A 23,557-nucleotide genomic window follows, 5' to 3' on the forward strand; every position below is an offset into this window, starting at 1 on the left:
GATGTACTGAATGCTCCTGAAGATCACCAAAAGTAGACATGTATAACATATGGAATTCTTGATTCTTAGAAGATATCTCAATCAAAATGAACATGCTGAGAGAGCTGTAATTGTACTCAAACAGAATCAGTACGTACTCTGACATCTTGGCCGGTGGTTGATATCACTTCCTTTTGAAGAGAGATGTGAATAAGTTGTCAGCGTGTGAAGATATGATAGTTATGGCATTTAACTCAGTGTACCATTATAGTCCACCCTTTGTGGAAATGATTCATTTTAACACACAACCCTCAGGGGTAGAGGGGCACAACACATCTCTACATTTAGACAGGGTGTGGTAAGGCAGTTGTCTTGTATCATGGGTCTATTTGAGCGTTCCTGTGTGGTGGTGGTGAAGGGGGGTAGCTGACTAACACCCGAAACCACAACAGCTGAGAACTCCCTCCCTGCCCGTCTCCTGTGGACTTTCCTTAAAGTGTCCCAAGACAGGGTGCAGCCAAATGGTCAACACACGTCCCCCAAAAATACCTGTCTGGGCTGCTGGCTCTATCTAACAGACATAGACCATGTAGTCTGGACACTTAGTGTACTGGCTGGGTTTGTCTAACAGACATAGACCATGTCGTCTGGACACTTAGTGTACTGGCTGGGCTGCTGGCTCTATCTAACAGACATAGACCATGTAGTCTGGACACTTAGTGTACTGGCTGGGCTGCTGGCTCTATCTAACAGACATAGACCATGTCGTCTGGACACTTAGTGTACTGGCTGGGCTGCTGGCTCTATCTAACAGACATAGACCATGTCGTCTGGACACTTAGTGTACTGGCTGGGCTGCTGGCTCTATCTAACAGACATAGACCATGTAGTCTGGACACTTAGTGTACTGGCTGGGCTGCTGGCTCTATCTAACAGACATAGACCATGTAGTCTGGACACTTAGTGTACTGGCTGGGTCTATCTAACAGACATAGACCATGTAGTCTGGACACTTAGTGTACTGGCTGGGCTACTGGCTCTATCTAACAGACATAGACCATGTCGTCTGGACACTTAGTGTACTGGCTGGGCTACTGGCTCTATCTAACAGACATAGACCATGTCGCCTGGACACTTAGTGTACTGGCTGGGCTGCTGGCTCTATCTAACAGACATAGACCATGTCGTCTGGACACTTAGTGTACTGGCTGGGCTGCTGGCTCTATCTAACAGACATAGACCATGTCGTCTGGACACTTAGTGTACTGGCTGGGCTGCTGGCTCTATCTAACAGACATAGACCATGTAGTCTGGACACTTAGTGTACTGGCTGGGTCTATCTAACAGACATAGACCATGTCGTCTGGACACTTAGTGTACTGGCTGGCTCTATCTAACAGACATAGACCATGTCGTCTGGACACTTAGTGTACTGGCTGGGCTGCTGGCTCTATCTAACAGACATAGACCATGTCGTCTGGACACTTAGTGTACTGGCTGGGTTTGTCTAACAGACATAGACCATGTCGTCTGGACACTTAGTGTACTGGCTGGGTTTGTCTAACAGACATAGACCATGTCGTCTGGACACTTAGTGTACTGGCTGGGCTGCTGGCTCTATCTAACAGACATAGACCATGTAGTCTGGACACTTAGTGTACTGGCTGGGTTTGTCTTCTATCTTTTAAATGTTTGACTTCGAAAGTGTTTCTGACATATCTGAGTGGAAAAACAAGTTTGTCTGTCGCTTCAAAAATGTCTAAAAATATATACATAAAGGTTTAGAGTGATAAAGAAAATCTGTCTTCAATGAATCAATCAACAGTTCTGTCAGTTAGACTGGATAAATACCAGGAAGTCTTGAAACTATATTCAAATGTAGAGTGTAAAAAAGATCATGCCATTCATTAAATCAATAACTCCAAACCAATATTCAGTTCAACAGTAAAACTATAAGAATAACATCTTGGCTATTTCTCCTAAAACATCTACCTATCTTGTGAAGTCAGAGTTAGAGAATCATTTTAACCATTTTATAAAAAATACAAATTAAAATCCAAAGCCTTCTACCACAGTAACATATCTGTCTCCCGTGAGATGGATGGATGCCATGTTAATTCATACATGCCAGTTGAATGTTATTCTTACAAAGGTATTGGTCTATACTGAGCTGTGGAAACCATGGCAACACACTTTTGGGCTGTAGAATCATGCGGTATCAAGTGGCAGTGTGGTGACTCCACTGCCACTTGTCCTCATCTCAGCCGATCACTGACCTGACAAAACAGATCTGGGACCAGGCTACAGTAACGCAGATGACCTATCTGATGGAACCTGTGTAGGTGAATGCACCAATTTGTAAGTCGCTCTGGATAAGAGCGTCTGCTAAATGACTTAAATGTAAATGTAATGTAAATGAATGTTAGGACAGCCAACCTACTAGTCAGCATCCTGATCCCAAGTGTTGAAAAAACAACCCTCTGTCAAAGTAGACAAGGCACAGCATCTTCTTCTTCTACTATAAACATCAAGATGTTTTCGTTTTTTTTATGTGTAAATTCTTGTAAATTAATACCAATTACACATTTTTCAGTGAGTAGCATCTATTTACGTTGTGTGATAATTACAGTCAGCTAATAGAAAAATGGCAGACTATAAATCACAGTGACACTGAATCTCTACTGAATGCAGAGTTGAAACCAAGAGAGCAGACAGGAGATAGAAGATCGGAATGGGAGGAATCTCACCTAGAAGGAAGAGAGCGTTGCAAGACGGAGCATTGAGTGACTGAGATTGTCAAGCCAGGGAGGAGACATATGAAGAAGAGTATATATAGGCACAGTTCTGGGACCAGCTGTCTGTTTAACCCTAAAAGCACCAACAGGGGGGTCAATTTTGACCTCAAGGGCACAAAAACGTCATCATTTAAAATCACGTTTTTTTTGTCCTTCTGAAGTTTTAGGACTTGTCAAGCAACTAAATCACAGACAAAAATATTCATATGGTGGAATGAAAAAAGTATCTCTCTTTAGTTAGACGGAGACGTAGGGAGCAAACAGATGAAATCAGAGATAGACAGAGAGGTAGGGAGAAATCAGATGAAATCAGAGTTAGACAGAGAGGTAGGGAGCAACAGATGAAATCAGAGTTAGACAGAGAGGTAGGGAGAAATCAGATGAAATCAGAGATAGACAGAGAGGTAGGGAGAAATCAGATGAAATCAGAGATAGACAGAGAGGTAGGGAGAAATCAGATGAAATCAGAGATAGACAGAGAGGTAGGGAGAAATCAGATGAAATCAGAGATAGACAGAGAGGTAGGGAGAGATCAGATGAAATCAGAGATAGACAGAGAGGTAGGGAGAAATCAGATGAAATCAGAGATAGACAGAGAGGTAGGGAGAAATCAGATGAAATCAGAGATAGACAGAGAGGTAGGGAGAAACCAGATGAAATCAGAGATAGACAGAGAGGTAGGGAGAAATCAGATGAAATCAGAGATAGACAGAGAGGTAGGGAGAAATCAGATGAAATCAGAGATAGACAGAGAGGTAGGGAGAAATCAGATGAAATCAGAGATAGACAGAGAGGTAGGGAGAAATCAGATTAAATCAGAGATAGACAGAGAGGTAGGGAGAAATCAGATAAAATCAGAGTTAGACAGAGAGGTAGGGAGAAACCAGATTAAATCAGAGATAGAGAAATCAGAGAGCTGCTGTCCAGTGTGACCCCAGTAAGCCGTCTTCGGGAGGCCACACCTGCTGAGCTCTAAACAGCTGGTGATCTGACAGAGTTAGATCCTGCCCTTACTGACCCATGTGACCCCAGTAAGCCGTCTTCGGGAGGCCACACCTGCTGAGCTCTAAACAGCTGGTGATCTGACAGAGTTAGATCCTGCCCTTACTGACCCATGTGACCCCAGTAAGCCGTCTTCGGGAGGCCACACCTGCCGGTGGTGTTTATTGGTCAGGCTGGTTCCTGCTGACCAGGAGGTCTATAAACAGACTGGTTAAAACACATAGCAACTCCTCAGTGTGAATGTTGTGGTCCCTTCCAAACGTTGTACCTCTTGAACACATCAATATTACTACAGCCATGTCATTTCAAGAGCAGGTTAAACCCGTCAGGACGCTGGTCTGTTGTTGTGAAGACAGTAGTGACTCCACAAATCACAAAAAAACAGTTTCTATTTGCTGACCAGGGTTTATTTGATGACAATTAGTATAAATATTGCACAATATAATATATATATATTTTTTGGGGGTCACGTAGCTGTTTTTGTGTTTCGTGTGAAACAAAAGACTAGATATCCAATTGGGGGACAAACGGAACTCCGAACACATAGCTCGTTCGTTTAAACAGGAGAGTTTTATTAAACACGTGGATGTGTCACAAGAGTTCCAGACAGGTTTTTGTCTGGAACTCCAGGAACATCTACTCCTTATGAGTCTCAAACTACTTCCTGTCTGGATCTCCAGTAACATCTACTCCTTATGAGTCTCAAACTACTTCCTGTCTGGATCTCCAGTAACATCTACTCCTTATGAGTCTCAAACTACTTCCTGTCTGGATCTCCAGTAACATCTACTCCTTATGAGTCTCAAACTACTTCCTGTCTGGAACTCCAGTAACATCTACTCCTTATGAGTCTCAAACTACTTCCTGTCTGGATCTCCAGTAACATCTACTCCTTATGAGTCTCAAACATCTTCTTTCTGTCTGATTTGTCTTCGATGTTCTTACGCCAGTCACCCACAGCATCTTTGTCCTGAGGGGGGAAGAAGGGCAGAATAAGTACATGAGTGAAAATGTATTTGAAATATATGACACTTGGTGTGGGCAGTGTTAGCATGATTCACATTGGAGTGTTGGGTTGAACAGGCTTACAGTTGTTGCTGCTTAGAGGCCTATACTGGGAGACATTGTCTTTGAAATTTTGGACTAATGATATGACATTTGGTGTCAGAAGTGGGATCCTGTAGAACAGCTACAGAACAGACACATTCATGGACGAGGCTTTCAAATAAAACTATCACATTATTTACACAGTAAATAAGTCACATTACATATATAGTAACATTATTAAGCTAAACTATACTATAATTACAGTATGTTCTTATGTCCAGAACAACACCCACCTCTTCCTTGACCTCCTTCTTGACTTGCTTCAGGTTGGACCTCAGATCCATGGACACCTTGTGTTTGGAGCCCAGCAGAGCCTGGAGCATAGCATCAGCAGACATGCGGACTTTCTTCAGGACGGGCTTCCTGAACTTACCATTCAGTTCAACTACCTTCATCTTCAAGTCCTCAACCTGTTTGGAATTCAACAGGAAGCACTTATCACACACAGACTATTGACTGCCAGACGCCAAACACCAGTGAACTACTGTTACCCCCTTGGCTCTAATATGAGTAACAGTGAACTACTGTTACCCCCTTGGCTCTAATATGAGTAACAGTGAACTACTGTTACCCCCTTGGCTCTAATATGAGTAACAGTGAACTACTGTTACCCCCTTGGCTCTAATATGAGTAACAGTGAACTACTGTTACCCCCTTGGCTCTAATATGAGTAACAGTGAACTACTGTCACCCCTTGGCTCTAATATGAGTAACAGTGAACTACTGTTACCCCCTTGGCTCTAATATGAGTAACAGTGAACTACTGTTACCCCTTGGCTCTAATATGAGTAACAGTGAACTACTGTTACCCCCTTGGTTTCTAATATGAGTAACAGTGAACTACTGTTACCCCTTGGCTCTAATATGAGTAACAGTGAACTACTGTCACCCCCTTGGCTCTAATATGAGTAACAGTGAACTACTGTTACCCCCTTCTTCTAATATGAGTAACAGTGAACTACTGTTACCCCTTGGCTCTAATATGAGTAACAGTGAACTACTGTTACCCCTTGGCTCTAATATGAGTAACAGTGAACTACTGTTACCCCCTTGGCTCTAATATGAGTAACAGTGAACTACTGTTACCCCCTTGGCTCTAATATGAGTAACAGTGAACTACTGTTACCCCCTTGGCTCTAATATGAGTAACAGTGAACTACTGTTACCCCCTTGGCTCTAATATGAGTAACAGTGAACTACTGTTACCCCCTTGGCTCTAATATGAGTAACAGTGAACTACTGTTACCCCCTTGGCTCTAATATGAGTAACAGTGAACTACTGTCACCCCCTTGGCTCTAATATGAGTAACAGTGAACTACTGTTACCCCCTTGGCTCTAATATGAGTAACAGTGAACTACTGTTACCCCCTTGGCTCTAATATGAGTAACAGTGAACTACTGTTACCCCCTTGGCTCTAATATGAGTAACAGTGAACTACTGTTACCCCCTTGGCTCTAATATGAGTAACAGTGAACTACTGTTACCCCCTTGGCTCTAATATGAGTAACAGTGAACTACTGTTACCCCCTTGGCTCTAATATGAGTAACAGTGAACTACTGTTACCCCCTTGGCTCTAATATGAGTAACAGTGAACTACTGTCACCCCCTTGGCTCTAATATGAGTAACAGTGAACTACTGTTACCCCCTTGGCTCTAATATGAGTAACAGTGAACTACTGTTACCCCCTTGGCTCTAATATGAGTAACAGTGAACTACTGTTACCCCCTTGGCTCTAATATGAGTAACAGTGAACTACTGTTACCCCCTTGGCTCTAATATGAGTAACAGTGAACTACTGTTACCCCTTGGCTCTAATATGAGTAACAGTGAACTACTGTTACCCCTTGGCTCTAATATGAGTAACAGTGAACTACTGTCACCCCTTGGCTCTAATATGAGTAACAGTGAACTACTGTTACCCCCTTGGCTCTAATATGAGTAACAGTGAACTACTGTTACCCCTTGGCTCTAATATGAGTAACAGTGAACTACTGTTACCCCCTTGGCTCTAATATGAGTAACAGTGAACTACTGTTACCCCTTGGCTCTAATATGAGTAACAGTGAACTACTGTCACCCCCTTGGCTCTAATATGAGTAACAGTGAACTACTGTTACTCCCTTGGCTCTAATATGAGTAACAGTGAACTACTGTTACCCCTTGGCTCTAATATGAGTAACAGTGAACTACTGTTACCCCTTGGCTCTAATATGAGTAACAGTGAACTACTGTTATCCCCTTGGCTCTAATATGAGTAACAGTGAACTACTGTTACCCCCTTGGCTCTAATATGAGTAACAGTGAACTACTGTTACCCCCTTGGCTCTGTCTTAGAGAGTAAGTTAACTAATAATATGAGTAACAGTGAACTAATGTTACCCCCTTGGCTCTAATATGAGTAACAGTGAACTACTGTTACCCCCTTGGCTCTAATATGAGTAACAGTGAACTACTGTTACCCCCTTGGCTCTAATATGAGTAACAGTGAACTACTGTTACCCCCTTGGCTCTAATATGAGTAACAGTGGTAGAACTCCTCACCTCCTTCTCGGACTTGGTCACCTTGGTTGACATGTCGTATCTCTCCTCATCAACCCTCTCGATCTTCTGATGGAGCTTCTTGCACAAGTCCTGAAGAGAGACATACAGAGAGACATAGAGAGAGAGAAAGAGAGGCATAGAGAGACATACAGAGAGACAGAGATAGAGAGAAAGAGAGGCATAGAGAGACATACAGAGAGACATAGAGAGAGAGCAAGAGAGGCATAGAGAGACATACAGAGAGACATAGAGAGAGAGAAAGAGAGGCATAGAGAGACATACAGAGAGACATAGAGAGAGAGAAAGAGAGGCATAGAGAGACATACAGAGAGACATAGAGAGAGAGCAAGAGAGGCATAGAGAGACATACAGAGAGACATAGGGAGAGAGCAAGAGAGGCATAGAGAGACATACAGAGAGACATAGAGAGAGAGAAAGAGAGGCATAGAGAGACATACAGAGAGACATAGAGAGAGAGAAAGAGAGGCATAGAGAGACATACAGAGAGACAGAGATAGAGAGAAAGAGAGGCATAGAGAGACAGAGATAGAGAGAGATGCAGAGAGAGAGATAAAGTCATAGTTTTATGACCCTATATGAAGGAATACACAGCAAACTAAGTATCAGAGAGAGAGAGAAAGAGAGAGAGAGAAAGAGATTGAGAACGAGAGATTGAGAAAGAGAGAAAGAGAGATTGAGAAAGAGAAAGAGAGATTGAGAAAGAGAAAGAGATTGAGAAAGAGAGAGATTGAGAGAGAGATTGAGAGAGAGAGAGATTGGGGAGAGAGAGATTGAGAAAGAGAGAGAGATTGAGAAAGAGAGGGAGATTGAGAAAAGAGAGAGAGATTGAGAAAGAGAAAGAGAGAAAGAGAAAGGGGTTGGCGCTAATAGCTTACCGTGAGCTCTGCCATGCATACCAAGAATTCAGGGACAGGGCAGTTCTCCTTCATGTACCTGGCCTTCTCTGCCTCAGCCTCGACCGCCTCAGCCTCGAGCAAGCCGGCAGCGATCTGGAGCATCAAGCTCTGGACGGGGGAGGGGACAAATCACATCGCATGGGGTTGTCTATATCAATACTGTATTCATATCACATAACTTGAAGGTCTCTAGATCTACAGAGCTTCAGGTGAAGTGTTACGAGTGATGTAGAACTGTAAGGGTTGGTTTCTACTCCTCAACTCCATTGATCGAAACGAGCTCCTGCTGACCAAGAAGTCGACAAGGTCTACTACAGCGCGTGTGTGTGTGTTTTTTTTTTTTTGGGGGGCTAACACTGTCTGGATCACATAACATTTACCCCTGAATACGACTACAATGTAAAGTCTGCATTAAAATCAGTCTGTGACGTCAAGCAGGTTGTTCTCTGTGTGGAACTGGATCATGTTCAAACTAAACCTGGGAAACGTTATAGAACATGAAGGTCTTTATAGAACATGAAGGTCTTTATAGAACATGAAGGTCTTTATAGAACATGAAGGTCTTTATAGAACATGAAGGTCTTTATAGAACATGAAGGTCTTTATAGAACATGAAGGTCTTTATAGAACATGAAGGTCTTTATAGAACATGAGGGTCTTTATAGAACATGAAGGTCTTTATAGAACATGAAGGTCTTTATAGAACATGAAGGTCTTTATAGAACATGAAGGTCTTTATAGAACAGAAGGTCTTTATAGAACATGAAGGTCTTTATAGAACATGAAGGTCTTTATAGAACAGAAGGTCTTTATAGAACATGAAGGTCTTTATAGAACAGAAGGTCTTTATAGAACAGAAGGTCTTTATAGAACATGAAGGTCTTTATAGAACATGAAGGTCTTTATAGAACAGAAGGTCTTTATAGAACATGAAGGTCTTTATAGAACAGAAGGTCTTTATAGAACAGAAGGTCTTTATAGAACATGAAGGTCTTTGCATAACAGAAGGTCTTTATAGAACATGAAGGTCTTTATAGAACATGAAGGTCTTTATAGAACAGAAGGTCTTTATAGAACAGAAGGTCTTTATAGAACATGAAGGTCTTTACATAACAGAAGGTCTTTATAGAACATGAAGGTCTTTATAGAACATGAAGGTCTTTATAGAACAGAGGGTCTTTATAGAACATGGGGGTCTTTATAGAACAGAAGGTCTTTATAGAACAGAAGGTCTTTATAGAACATGAGAGTCTTTATAGAATGTGAAGGTCTTTATAGAACAGAAGGTCTTTATAGAACAGAAGGTCTTTATAGAACATGAAGGTCTTTATAGAACAGAAGGTCTTTATAGAACAGAAGGTCTTTATAGAACATGAAGGTCTTTATAGAACAGAAGGTCTTTATAGAACAGAAGGTCTTTATAGAACATGAGGTCTTTATAGAACAGAGGTCTTTATAGAACATGGGGGTCTTTATAGAACAGAAGGTCTTTATAGAACATGAAGGTCTTTATAGAACATGAGAGTCTTTATAGAATGTGAAGGTCTTTATAGAACAGAAGGTCTTTATAGAACAGAAGGTCTTTATAGAACATGATGGTCTTTATAGAACATGAAGGTCTTTATAGAACATGAAGGTCTTTATAGAACATGAAAGTCTTTATAGAACAGAAGGTCTTTATAGAACATGAAGGTCTTTATAGAACATGAGAGTCTTTATAGAATGTGAAGGTCTTTATAGAACAGAAGGTCTTTATAGAACAGAAGGTCTTTATAGAACATGATGGTCTTTATAGAACATGAAGGTCTTTATAGAACATGAAGGTCTTTATAGAACATGAAGGTCTTTATAGAACATGAAGGTCTTTATAGAACATGAAGGTCTTTATAGAACATGAAGGTCTTTATAGAACAGAAGGTCTTTATAGAACAGAAGGTCTTTATAGAACATGAAGGTCTTTATAGAACAGAAGGTCTTTATAGAACAGAAGGTCTTTATAGAACAGAGGGTCTTTATAGAACAGAGGGTCTTTATAGAACATGGGGTCTTTATAGAACAGAAGGTCTTTATAGAACAGAAGGTCTTTATAGAACATGAGAGTCTTTATAGAATGTGAAGGTCTTTATAGAACAGAAGGTCTTTATAGAACAGAAGGTCTTTATAGAACATGATGGTCTTTATAGAACATGAAGGTCTTTATAGAACATGAAGGTCTTTATAGAACATGAAGGTCTTTATAGAACAGAAGGTCTTTATAGAACATGAAGGTCTTTATAGAACATGAGAGTCTTTATAGAATGTGAAGGTCTTTATAGAACAGAAGGTCTTTATAGAACAGAAGGTCTTTATAGAACATGATGGTCTTTATAGAACATGAAGGTCTTTATAGAACATGAAGGTCTTTATAGAACATGAAGGTCTTTATAGAACATGAAGGTCTTTATAGAACAGAAGGTCTTTATAGAACAGAAGGTCTTTATAGAACATGAAGGTCTTTATAGAACAGAAGGTCTTTATAGAACAGAAGGTCTTTATAGAACATGAGGGTCTTTATAGAACATGAGGGTCTTTACAGAACATGAGGGTGTATTAGCTGTATATAAAAACCCTTTTGGAATGAATGGAGCTCCTTACCTTCAGGTAGTTCCTACGGCTCGCTGTCATCTTTTTACTGATTGGATAAAGCAGATCAGGGTCATTTAAGGGAAATATACAAGGTGAAGCCACAGAGACAGGTACGTGACGATTAAACATTTTTAGGAATTCATTTTATTACATTACGGTAGGAATAATTGCAACACTATTGGGAATCATCATAGCATAGTATTACTCCGTTGTACTGCCTGGTTTTCTATGTTGAAAACATGTTCACAGACAGAATACAGTAGATGAATACAGTATAGTGAAGTATATTTTTCTGTAAACTGAAAAACGTAAACTTACTCAGACATTTTGGCCTGTTGTTTTGTTTTACTTCCTGTGTCAAGAGATGAACAAACAGGAAACAGTTTATTCATTTTGACCTGTTGTTATTTTATGTAATTTGGTGGTGGTGGGGGGGGGGGGGGTGGATGGGGTCGGGGCGGGGTAGAAACCAAAGATTTCAAGGTTGATCCAATGCAAGTCATGCGCAATTGCATATCAAAAAGAAATGCAACAGACATTAGATAATGAATGGTCAATAACCTGATCAATAATTTGCTTGGATCCGTTTAGCCAAATGTAACACAGCAGTCCAACAACATCAAGAGGATAATTCCTGCTGGTTAAAGGGGGAAGGGTTGTTTCCTCTTGAATGAATGTCTTTGAATCTGTACAATATAACCCGTCCCAAGGTTGATAGCAAATCAACAAGACTCTCATTTCCTGAAATCTTTGGTCACGCAGGAGTCCATAAGGATTATGGCACCAAAATAGGTCCTTTCACAAAATACCGCTGACATTCACAAAATGCATGTTCAGAATGTATGAAAATACCCAATTGGATTTTCCTTTGTATATAGTTGAATCTCAACAAATCTATTGGAATAACATCAAACAATCCATAAGCCGTTTGAAGTAAACTGTGAAACTACAACACAAATTCAAGTTTACAATTATAAGCCATATAGTGATTATCCACCTCTACCATGCCAAAGCTATATCTCTAAACAAACTGCAGTCCTTTTTTACAGAGCTTATAAACGAGCAACTGGCCAAATAGAGCCACAAGAGCCTTTAATTAACACCACATTCACTCTGAACTACAGAGAAAACAGCTGAAAATCAGGCCTTGGATGTATCTCTTCCAACACTTGTCTGTCTAAAACACACAGACAAACACCTGTGAATATCCGAATGCCTCAACCCACGTTGCCTCTTGAGAAAAATAAAGTTATCTTCTATTCTATTCTAAAAAAGCAGTCTAAACTATCAGAGCTCACACACCACACGCAATCTGGTCCAAAAGTCACATCTAATCCCACATGGGACGGACCACACACAATCTGGTCCAAAAGTCACATCTAATCCCACATGGGACGGACCACACACAATCTGGTCCAGAAGTCACATCTATTCCCACATGGGACGGACCACACGCAATCTGGTCCAAAAGTCACATCTATTCCCACATGGGACGGACCACACACAATCTGGTCCAGAAGTCACATCTATTCCCACATGGGACGGACCACATGCAATCTGGTCCAGAAGTCACATCTAATCCCACATGGGACGGACCACACACAATCTGGTCCAAAAGTCACATCTATTCCCACATGGGACGGACCACACACAATCTGGTCCAAAAAGTCACATCTATTCCCACATGGGACGGACCACACACAATCTGGTCCAAAAGTCACATCTAATCCCACATGGAACGGACCACATGCAATCTGGTCCAGAAGTCACATCTAATCCCACATGGAACGGACCACACACAATCTGGTCCAAAAGTCACATCTCATCCCACATGGGACGGACCACATGCAATCTGGTCCAAAAGTCACATCTATTCCCACATGGGACGGACCACACACAATCTGGTCCAAAGTCACATCTAATCCCACATGGGACGGACCACACACAATCTGGTCCAAAAGTCACATCTAATCCCACATGGGATGGACCACATGCAATCTGGTCCAAAAGTCACATCTATTCCCACATGGGATGGACCACATGCAATCTGGTCCAAAAGTCACATCTATTCCCACATGGGATGGACCACATGCAATCTGGTCCAAAAGTCACATCTATTCCCACATGGGACGGACCACATGCAATCTGGTCCAAAAGTCACATCTATTCCCACATGGGACGGACCACACACAATCTGGTCCAAAAGTCACATCTATTCCCACATGGGATGGACCACATGCAATCTGGTCCAAAAGTCACATCTAATCCCACATGGGACGGACCACACACAATCTGGTCCAAAAGTCACATCTAATCCCACATGGGACGGACCACATGCAATCTGGTCCAAAAGTCACATCTAATCCCACATGGGACGGACCACACACAATCTGGTCCAAAAGTCACATCTAATCCCACATGGGACGGACCACACACAATCTGGTCCAAAAGTCACATCTCATCCCACATGGGACGGACCACACACAATCTGGTCCAAAAGTCACATCTAATCCCACATGGGACGGACCACACCCAATCTGGTCCAAAAGTCACATCTAATCCCACATGGGATGGACCACATGCAATCTGGTCCAAAAGTCACATCTATTCCCACATGGGATGGACCACATGCAATCTGGTACCAATAGATGAATACATGAATATACAGCACATTCGTTACAGACGGAGCAGAGAGGAAAGAAGAACATCTCACCTATAAACCCAGTGAAGTAAATGATGTGGGGATGAGAGCTACAGGCAAGACAGAGACAGGAACAGATTTGGAAGGTATATAGTCTGTTTCCTGAAAGCTCAGCAGAAAAGCAAAAGGGCAAGGTTCTCTTTATGGGAGTGGGGCCAGGCCAGGCAGGGCCAATGGGGCAGTTAGTTCCTGAAATACCTCCGCATTCGTAAATCATCTGCCAGCAACGTTTCTAGTTAAAGTTTTTAGTTCAAATATTCCTGACATTAGATTTGGCATGAAAAAATCCTGATTTTAGATGTGATTTAAAATAAATCTGATGTTAGATGTGATTTAAAATAATCCTGATTTTAGATGTGATTTAAAATAAATCTGATGTTAGATGTGATTTAAAATAATCCTGATTTTAGATGTGATTTAAAATAATCCTGATTTTAGATGTGATTTAAAATAATCCTGATTTTAGATGTGATTTAAAATATTCCTGATTTTAGATTTGACTTAATCCTGATTTTTGGTGAAGGGAGGACCCACTCTGTGTTACCTCATAACTCTGAATGTGTTTGAAATCCATCAAGCTCTCAAGTTACTGCTACTGGATAAATTAGACAATGACTCCGGTTGCCGCTGGTTTCATGTCTGTTATATAGAACTCAGGGAACAATCAGCAGGTCACTTGATTAGTTTGTAAAATGACTCCCTGTCAATTGATTGAATTAGACACTTCCAATGAATTCACAACTCTGTGTGATTGGTCAAATGTATTATTAAATTAGTAATTGGTAAACTATAAAGATAGTATTGTCAGAGAGTGTCTTGACTCCATAAACTGGCAGACTGGCTGTGACAAGAAGAGAAGACGAGGGTAAGAAAGAGAAGGACCTCTCTGAACTGTCATGACCCAGAGGTCACACACATGGTGTGATCAATTACCCAACCAACGTGTCAGCCTCCGGTACCCACCCACTGTCAGTCTCCAGTACCCACCCAGAGTCAGTCTCCAGTACCCACCCAGAGTCAGTCTCCAGTACCCACCCAGAGTCAGTCTCCAGTACCCACCCACAGAGTCAGTCTCCAGTACCCACCCAAAGAGTCAGTCTCCAGTATCTAACTACCATGTCAGCCTCCATTACCCACCCACAGAGTCAGTCTCCAGTATCAACCACAGTGTCAGCCTCCAGTACCCACCTACAGAGTCAGTCTCCAGTATCAACCACCATGTTAGCCTCCAGTACCAACCCATAGAGCCAGCCTCCAGTATCAACCACAGTGTCAGCCTCCAGTATCAACCACCATGTCAGTCTCCAGTACCCACCCACAGAGTCAGTCTCCAGTATCAACCCACAGAGTCAGCCTCCAGTACCAACCACAGAGTCAGTCTCCAGTATCAACCCACAGTGTCAGCCTCCAGTATCAACCACAGAGTCAGTCTCCATTATCAACCACAGAGTCAGTCTCCAGTATCAACCACAGAGTCAGTCTCCAGTATCAACCACAGAGTCAGTCTCCAGTATCAACCACAGTGTCAGCCTCCAGTACCCACCACCATGTCAGCCTCCAGTACCCAACCACCATGTCAGCCTCCAGTATCAACCACCATGTCAGCCTCCAGTACCAACCACCATGTCAGCCTCCAGTACCAACCACCATGTCAGCCTCCAGTACCAACCACCATGTCAGCCTCCAGTACCAACCACCATGTCAGCCTCCAGTACCAACCATCATGTCAGCCTCCAGTACCAACCACCATGTCAGCCTCCAGTACCAACCACCATGTCAGCCTCCAGTACCAACCACCATGTCAGCCTCCAGTACCAACCATCATGTCAGCCTCCAGTACCAACCACCATGTCAGCCTCCAGTACCAACCATCATGTCAGCCTCCAGTACCAACCACCATGTCAGCCTCCAGTATCAACCACCATGTCAGCCTCCAGTACCAACCACCATGTCAGCCTCCAGTACCAACCACCATGTCAGCCTCCAGTACCAACCACCATGTCAGCCTCCAGTATCAACCACCATGTCAGCCTCCAGTATCAACCACCATGTCAGCCTCCAGTATCAACCACCATGTCAGCCTCCAGTATCAACCACCATGTCAGCCTCCAGTATCAACCACCATGTCAGCCTCCAGTACCAACCACCATGTCAGCCTCCAGTACCAACCACCGTGTCAGCCTCCAGTATCAACCACTGTGTCAGCCTCCAGTATCAACCACCATGTCAGCCTCCAGTACCAACCACCATGTCAGCCTCCAGTACCAACCACCATGTCAGCCTCCAGTACCAACCACCATGTCAGCCTCCAGTACCCAACCACCATGTCAGCCTCCAGTACCCAACCACCATGTCAGCCTCCAGTACCCAACCACCATGTCAGCCTCCAGTACCAACCACCATGTCAGCCTCCAGTACCAACCACCATGTCAGCCTCCAGTATCAACCACCATGTCAGCCTCCAGTACCAACCACCATGTCAGCCTCCAGTACCAACCACCATGTCAGCCTCCAGTATCAACCACCATGTCAGCCTCCAGTATAAACCACCATGTCAGCCTCCAGTACCAACCACCGTGTCAGCCTCCAGTATCAACCACTGTGTCAGCCTCCAGTATCAACCACCATGTCAGCCTCCAGTACCCAACCACCATGTCAGCCTCCAGTATCAACCACCATGTCAGCCTCCAGTACCAACCACCATGTCAGCCTCCAGTATCAACCACCATGTCAGCCTCCAGTACCAACCACCATGTCAGCCTCCAGTACCCAACTACCATGTCAGCCTCCAGTACCCAACCGCCATGTCAGCCTCCAGTATCAACCACCATGTCAGCCTCCAGTATCAACCACCATGTCAGCCTCCAGTATCAACCACCATGTCAGCCTCCAGTACCAACCACCATGTCAGCCTCCAGTACCCAACTACCATGTCAGCCTCCAGTACCCAACCGCCATGTCAGCCTCCAGTATCAACCACCATGTCAGCCTCCAGTACCCAACCACCATGTCAGGCTCCAGTATCCAACCACCATGTCAGCCTCCTCCTAACCCCAGTATACAACCATCATGTCAGCCTCCTCCTAACCCCAGTATCCAACCATCATGTCGGCCTCCTCCTAACCCCAGTATCCAACCATCATGTCAGCCTCCTCCTAACTCCAGTATCCAACCACCATGTCAGCCTCCTCCTAACCCCAGTATACAACCATCATGTCAGCCTCCTCCTAACCCCAGTATCCAACCATCATGTCAGCCTCCTCCTAACTCCAGTATCCAACCACCATGTCAGCCTCCTAACCCCAGTATCCAACCACCATGTCAGCCTCCTCCTAACCCCAGTATACAACCATCATGTCAGCCTCCTCCTAACCCCAGTATCCAACCACCATGTCAGCCTCCTCCTAACTCCAGTATCCAACCACCATGTCAGCCTCCTCCTAACCCAGTATCCAACCACCATGTCAGCCTCCTCCTAACCCCAGTATCCAACCACCATGTCAGCCTCCTCCTAACTCCAGTATCCAACCACCATGTCAGCCTCCTCCTAACCCCAGTATCCAACCACCATGTCAGCCTCCTCCTAACCCCAGTATCCAACCATCATGTCAGCCTCCTCCTAACCCCAGTATCCAACCACCATGTCAGCCTCCTCCTAACCCCAGTATACAACCATCATGTCAGACTCCTAACCCCAGTATCCAACCATCATGTCAGCCTCCTCCTAACCCCAGTATACAACCATCATGTCAGACTCCTAACCCCAGTATCCAACCACCATGTCAGCCTCCTCCTAATCCCAGTATCCAACCACCATGTCAGCCTCCTCCTATATATAGGCTAATATAACTGACATATATAGGCTGACATAACTGACATATATAGGCTGATCTGACTGACATATATAGGCTGACATAACTGACATATATAGGCTGACATAACAGACATATGTAGGCTGATCTGACATATATAGGCTGACATAACTGACATATATAGGCTGACATAACTGACATATATAGGCTGATATAACAGACATATGTAGGCTGATCTGACATATATAGGCTGACATAACAGACATATGTAGGCTGACATAACTGACATATATAGGCTGACATAACTGACATATATAGGCTGACATAACTGACATATGTAGGCTGACATAACTGACATATGTAGGCTGATCTGACATATATAGGCTGACATAACTGACATTTATAGGCTGATCTGACATATACAGGCTGACATAACTGACATATACAGGCTGATATAACTGACATATGTAGGCTGACATAACTGACATATGTAGGCTGACATAACTGACATATATAGGCTGACACAACTGACATATATAGGCTGACATAACTGACATATGTAGGCTGACATAACTGACATATGTAGGCTGATCTGACATATATAGGCTGACATAACTGACATATATAGGCTGACATAACTGACATATATAGGCTGATCTGACTGACATATATAGGCTGATATAACTGACATATATAGGCTGACATAACTGACATATATAGGCTGACATAACTGACATATATAGGCTGACATAACTGACATATATAGGCTGACATAACTGACATTTATAGGCTGATATAACTGATATATATAGGCTGATATAACTGACATATACAGGCTGATCTGATCTGACATATATAGGCTGACATAAATGACATTTATAGGCTGACATAACTGACATATATAGGCTGACATAACTGACATATATAGGCTGACATAACAGACATATGTAGGCTGATCTGACATATATAGGCTGACATAACTGACATATATAGGCTGACATAACTGACATATATAGGCTGATCTGACATATATAGGCTGATATAACAGACATATGTAGGCTGATCTGACATATATAGGCTGACATAACTGACATATATAGGCTGACACAACTGACATATATAGGCTGACATAACTGACATATGTAGGCTGACATAACTGACATATGTAGGCTGATCTGACATATATAGGCTGACATAACTGACATTTATAGGCTGATCTGACATATACAGGCTGACATAACTGACATATACAGGCTGATATAACTGACATATGTAGGCTGACATAACTGACATATGTAGGCTTACATAACTGACATATGTAGGCTGACATAACTGACATATATAGGCTGACATAACTGACATATATAGGCTGACACAACTGACATATATAGGCTGATCTGACATATATAGGCTGACATAACTGACATTTATAGGCTGACATAACTGACATATATAGGCTGACACAACTGACATATATAGGCTGATCTGACATATACAGGCTGATATAACTGACATATGTAGGCTGACATAACTGACATATGTAGGCTGACATAACTGACATATGTAGGCTGACATAACTGACATATATAGGCTGACATAACTGACATATATAGGCTGATCTGACTGACATATATAGGCTGATCTGACTGACATATATAGGCTGACATAACTGACATATATAGGCTGATCTGACTGACATATATAGGCTGACATAACTGACATATATAGGCTGATCTGACTGACATATATAGGCTGACATAACTGACATATATAGACTGACATAACTGACCTAAATCAGGAGGTTTGCGTATGCTGATATTAACTATGGGTAGTAGGAAGTTACAGCATCATTTTTAGTCACAATAAATGTGATGTCACCACACTCCACACTCACCCACCTCTACTCTCCTCCCTCCTTTCCCTGTCCTCCTCCCTCCTCCTCTCCTAGTTCTCCTCCCTCCTCTCTAGTTCTCCTCCCTCCCTCTCCTAGTTCCCTCCTCTCCTAGTTCTCCTCCTCCTCTCCTAGTTCTCCTCCCTCCTCTCCTAGTTCTCCTCCCTCCTCTCCTAGTTCTCCTCCCTCCTCTCCTAGTTCTCTTCCCTCCTCTCCTAGTTCTCCTCCCTCCTCTCCTAGTTCTCCTCCCTCCTCTCCTAGTTCTCCTCCCTCCTCTGTCTGCTCCAGTTGGCTCTCAGATCCAGAGTCCAGAAAAGTCACACCACGTTGTCTTCACCACTTGCTCCTCAGCTATTAGTCTTCTTCAACATATTCAACCTCAAGCTAACCTGTAAAGAGGAAGAGAAAGTACTGATTGGATATCAAAGTAGTCATGATAGTATTTAGTCATTGGAAATGTACTATATAGGTCATATTGACTTATCTAAAAAATTAAAAAAACATGTTTTTATTGTTGAATAATACATTTTACATCAAGTATTTTGTATGAAAAAGTGGGATCTGATTTTCTTGGTGTAACGGTGAAAAATGTCTTAGCTGTCTTTCTCTGTTTTACCTAACAACTCCTTAGATGCAGACCAATAGGACCTGACCTATGGTTCACTGTGTTCTCAAACATCATATTATGTTGAGTCATAGAAACTTCTGGTAACATCTGGTACTGTTATACATCTGGTAACATCTGGTACTGTTATAACATCTGGGTAACATCTGGTACTGTTATACATCTGGTAACATCTGGTACTGTATATACTGTTATACATCTGGCAACATCTGGTACTGTTATATCTACATCTGGTAATACATCTGGTACTGTTATACATCTGGCAACATCTGGTACTGTTATACATCTGGTAACATTTGGTACTGTTATACATCTGGTAACATTTGGTACTGTTATACATCTGGTAACATGTGTTATACATCCTTCTGTGGCTCAGTTGGTAGAGCTGCTTGTATACATTCCCGGGACCACCCATCGTAGAATGTATGCACACATGACTGTAAGTAACTTTGATATCTGCTAAACATATATTATTATTATTATTATTATAACATCTGGTACTGTTATACATCTGGTAACATCTGGTACTGTTATACATCTGGTAACATCTGGTATGTTATACATCTGGTAACATCTGGTACTGTTATACATCTGGTAACATCTGGTACTGTTATACATCTGGTAACATCTGGTACTGTTATACATCTGGTAACATCTGTACTGTTATACATCTGGTAACATTTGGTACTGTTATACATCTGGTAACATCTGGTACTGTTATACATCTGGTAACATCTGGTACTGTTATACATCTGGTAACATCTGGTACTGTTATACATCTGGTAACATCTGGTACTGTTATACATCTGGTAACATCTGGTACTGTTATACATCTGGTAACATCTGGTACTGTTATACATCTGGTAACATCTGGTACTGTTATACATCTGGTAACATCTGGTACTGTTATACATCTGGCAACATCTGGTAACATCTGGTACTGTTATACATCTGGCAACATCTGGCAACATCTGGCAACATCTGGTACTGTTATACATCTGGTAACATCTGGTACTGTTATACATCTGGCAACATCTGGTACTGTTATACATCTGACAACATCTGGTACCGTTATTCAGAGATTACCACCTGAACTCTAAACTATTCCATGCTGGCATCATCAATTCAATAAAATAATCCCCAAAAATCAGAATTCCATAATGTGGTTTGGGATTATGTCCACCTCATTCCTGATAGAAAGCTTCCCTTTGACAACAGAATATTTCAGAGCAAACATAGGTACGGTGATGGTATAACAGCTGTGGGAAATTCAATTATCTCTTGTAGCAGAAAGCCATATACACAAAATAAATCGTGTTTTTTTTCAGCAAATCATTTATTTTCAGAAATTGAATTGGAACAAAATTATAGATTGTTTTGATTACGCACATTAACACCTGCCACAACAGTCCTAGAGAGATGGAACTACCTCTTAGATATCATAACAATTCATTAACACCTGTTTACAACAGTCCTAGAGAGATGGAACTACCTCTTAGATATCATTACAATTCATTAACACCTGTTTACAACAGTCCTAGAGAGATTGAACTACCTCTTAGATATCATAACAATTCATTAACATCTGTTTACAACAGTCCTAGAGAGATGGAACTACCTCTTAGATATCATTACAATTCATTAACATCTGTTTACAACAGTCCGAGAGAGATGGAACTACCTCTTAGATATCATAACAATTCATTAACATCTGTTTACAACAGTCCTCGAGAGATGGAACTACCTCTTAGATACCATAACAATTCATTAACATCTGTTTACAACAGTCTGAGAGAGATGGAACTACCTCTTAGATACCATAACAATTCATTAACATCTGTTTACAACAGTCAGAGAGATGGAACTACCTCTTAGATACCAGATCAGATATAACCCCACCTCTTTAATTACAATTCATTAACATCTGTTTACAACAGTCAGAGAGATGGAACTACCTCTTAGATACCATAACAATTCATTAACATCTGTTTACAACAGTCAGAGAGATGGAACTACCTCTTAGATACCATAACAATTCATTAACATCTGTTTACAACAGTCCCAGGGAGATGGAACTACCTCTTAGATACCATAACAATTCATTAACACCTGCCACAACAGTCCTAGAGAGATGGAACTACCTCTTAGATATCATTACAATTCATTAAACCTCGTGAGACTATAGGGGCAGTATTTCATTATTGGATTAAAAAAACGTGCCCGTTTTAAGCGCAATATTTTGTCACGAAAAGATGCTCGACTATGCATATAATTGTCAGCTTTGGAAAGAAAACACTCTGACGTTTCCAAAACTGCAAAGATATTATCTGTGAGTGCCCCAGAACTGATGCTACAGGCGAAACCAAGATGAAACCTCAAACAGGAAATGAGCAGAATTTTTGAGGCTCTGTTTTACATTGTCTCCTTATATGGCTGTGAATGTGCCATGAACAAGCCTAAGCTTTCTGCCGTTTGCCCAAGGTGTCTGCAGCATTGTGACGTATTTGTAGGCATATCATTGGAAGATTGGCCATAAGAGACTACATTTGCCAGGGTCCGCCCGGTGTCCTTTGTCTAAATTGGTGCGTAATCTTCAACTGGAGGCATTTTCCATTGAGATTCAGAGGAGAACGCACACTTCCACAAACGATATATCATCGAAGAGATATGTGAAAAACACGTTGAGGATTGATTCTAAACAACGTTTACCATGTTTCAGTCGATATTATGTAGTTAATTTGGAAAAAAGTTCAGCGTTTTGATAACTGAATTTGTTTTTTTGGTAGCCAAACGTGACGCACCAAACGGAGCGATTTCTCCTAAACAAATAATCTTTCAGGAAAAACAGAACATTTGCTATCTAACTGAGAGTCTCCTCATTGAAAACATCTGAAGTTCTTCAAAGGTAAATTATTTATTTTAATGTTTTTCTGTTTTTTGTGAAAATGTTGCCTGCTGATGCTAATGCTAAATGCTACGCTAGCTATCAATACACAAATGCTTGTTTTGCTATGGTTGAGAAGCATATTTTGAGAATCTGAGATGACAGTGTTGTTAACAAAAGGCTACGCTTGAGAGCTAGCATGTTAATTTCATTTCATTTGCGATTTTCATGAATAGTTAACGTTGCGTTATGGTAATGAGCTTGAGGCTGTATTCACGATCCCGGATCCGGGATGGCTAGTATCAAGAGGATAACATCTGTTTACAACAGTCCGAGAGAGATGGAACTACCTCTTAGATATCATAACAATTCATTAACACCTGCCACAACAGTCCTCTTAGATTAATTTAGCCAGAGACGAAAAAAAAAAACAAACAAACGAGTCATAACTGGATAACTTCGTAACCAAAGACAGAAGGTTGTTCAAGCTGTCTCTAACATCTCCCTGTCTGGAACTCCAGTAACATCTACTCCTTATGAGTCTCAAACATACTTCCTGTCTGGATCTCCAGTAACATCTACTCCTTATGAGTCTCAAACTACTTCCTGTCTGGATCTCCAGTAACATCTACTCCTTATGAGTCTCAAACTACTTCCTGTCTGGATCTCAAATC

General features: G+C 41.9%; 2 protein-coding genes and 2 long non-coding RNA genes across 9 annotated transcripts in view; 1 reads left to right on the forward strand and 3 right to left on the reverse strand.

The window, feature by feature from the left end:
* The window catches only part of LOC127927502 (troponin I, fast skeletal muscle-like), a 6,359-nt gene extending 3,581 nt beyond the window's left edge, over positions 1-2,778 (reverse strand). The window contains exons 1-2 of the mRNA XM_052513976.1: positions 2,727-2,778; positions 138-170 (exon numbers count right to left, since the gene is read on the reverse strand). Coding sequence (XP_052369936.1) covers positions 138-145 — 8 coding nt within the window. The 5' untranslated portion in view covers positions 146-170; positions 2,727-2,778. The remainder of the gene's footprint in view (positions 1-137; positions 171-2,726) is intronic.
* A 1,619-nt stretch (positions 2,779-4,397) lies between these two features.
* LOC127927501 (troponin I, fast skeletal muscle-like) lies at positions 4,398-14,629 on the reverse strand. Of its 2 annotated transcripts, XM_052513974.1 has the most exons (7): positions 13,684-14,629; positions 11,289-11,322; positions 10,980-11,016; positions 8,325-8,453; positions 7,429-7,518; positions 5,117-5,293; positions 4,398-4,746 (listed from the first exon to the last, which is right to left on the reverse strand). In XM_052513974.1, the coding sequence occupies exons 1-7, from the start codon at positions 13,886-13,888 to the stop codon at positions 4,663-4,665; spliced, it is 756 nt and encodes a 251-aa protein (XP_052369934.1). In that variant the 5' UTR covers positions 13,889-14,629; the 3' UTR covers positions 4,398-4,662. The 2 variants fall into 2 exon arrangements, with proteins under 2 accessions (XP_052369934.1, XP_052369935.1); XM_052513975.1 differs by lacking the exon at positions 13,684-14,629 and having other exon boundaries at positions 11,289-12,885.
* LOC127927504 (uncharacterized) lies at positions 8,702-11,319 on the forward strand. Of its 3 annotated transcripts, none has more exons than XR_008127817.1 (3): positions 8,702-9,759; positions 10,226-10,335; positions 10,725-11,319. It is a non-coding gene; the product is annotated as an uncharacterized LOC127927504 (long non-coding RNA). The 3 variants fall into 3 exon arrangements; XR_008127819.1 differs by having other exon boundaries at positions 10,763-11,319; XR_008127818.1 differs by having other exon boundaries at positions 8,702-9,686; positions 10,188-10,335.
* Positions 14,630-20,963: 6,334 nt separating the features above from the next.
* LOC127927503 (uncharacterized) lies at positions 20,964-23,538 on the reverse strand. Of its 3 annotated transcripts, none has more exons than XR_008127816.1 (3): positions 21,955-23,538; positions 21,555-21,867; positions 20,964-21,428 (listed from the first exon to the last, which is right to left on the reverse strand). It is a non-coding gene; the product is annotated as an uncharacterized LOC127927503 (long non-coding RNA). The 3 variants fall into 3 exon arrangements; XR_008127814.1 differs by having other exon boundaries at positions 20,964-21,491; XR_008127815.1 differs by having other exon boundaries at positions 20,964-21,867; positions 21,955-23,435; positions 23,487-23,502.
* Between the last annotated feature and the right edge of the window lie 19 nt (positions 23,539-23,557).

This window comes from Oncorhynchus keta, unplaced genomic scaffold (genome assembly GCF_023373465.1).
Source record: "Oncorhynchus keta strain PuntledgeMale-10-30-2019 unplaced genomic scaffold, Oket_V2 Un_scaffold_14703_pilon_pilon, whole genome shotgun sequence".
Taxonomy (NCBI): domain Eukaryota; kingdom Metazoa; phylum Chordata; class Actinopteri; order Salmoniformes; family Salmonidae; genus Oncorhynchus; species Oncorhynchus keta.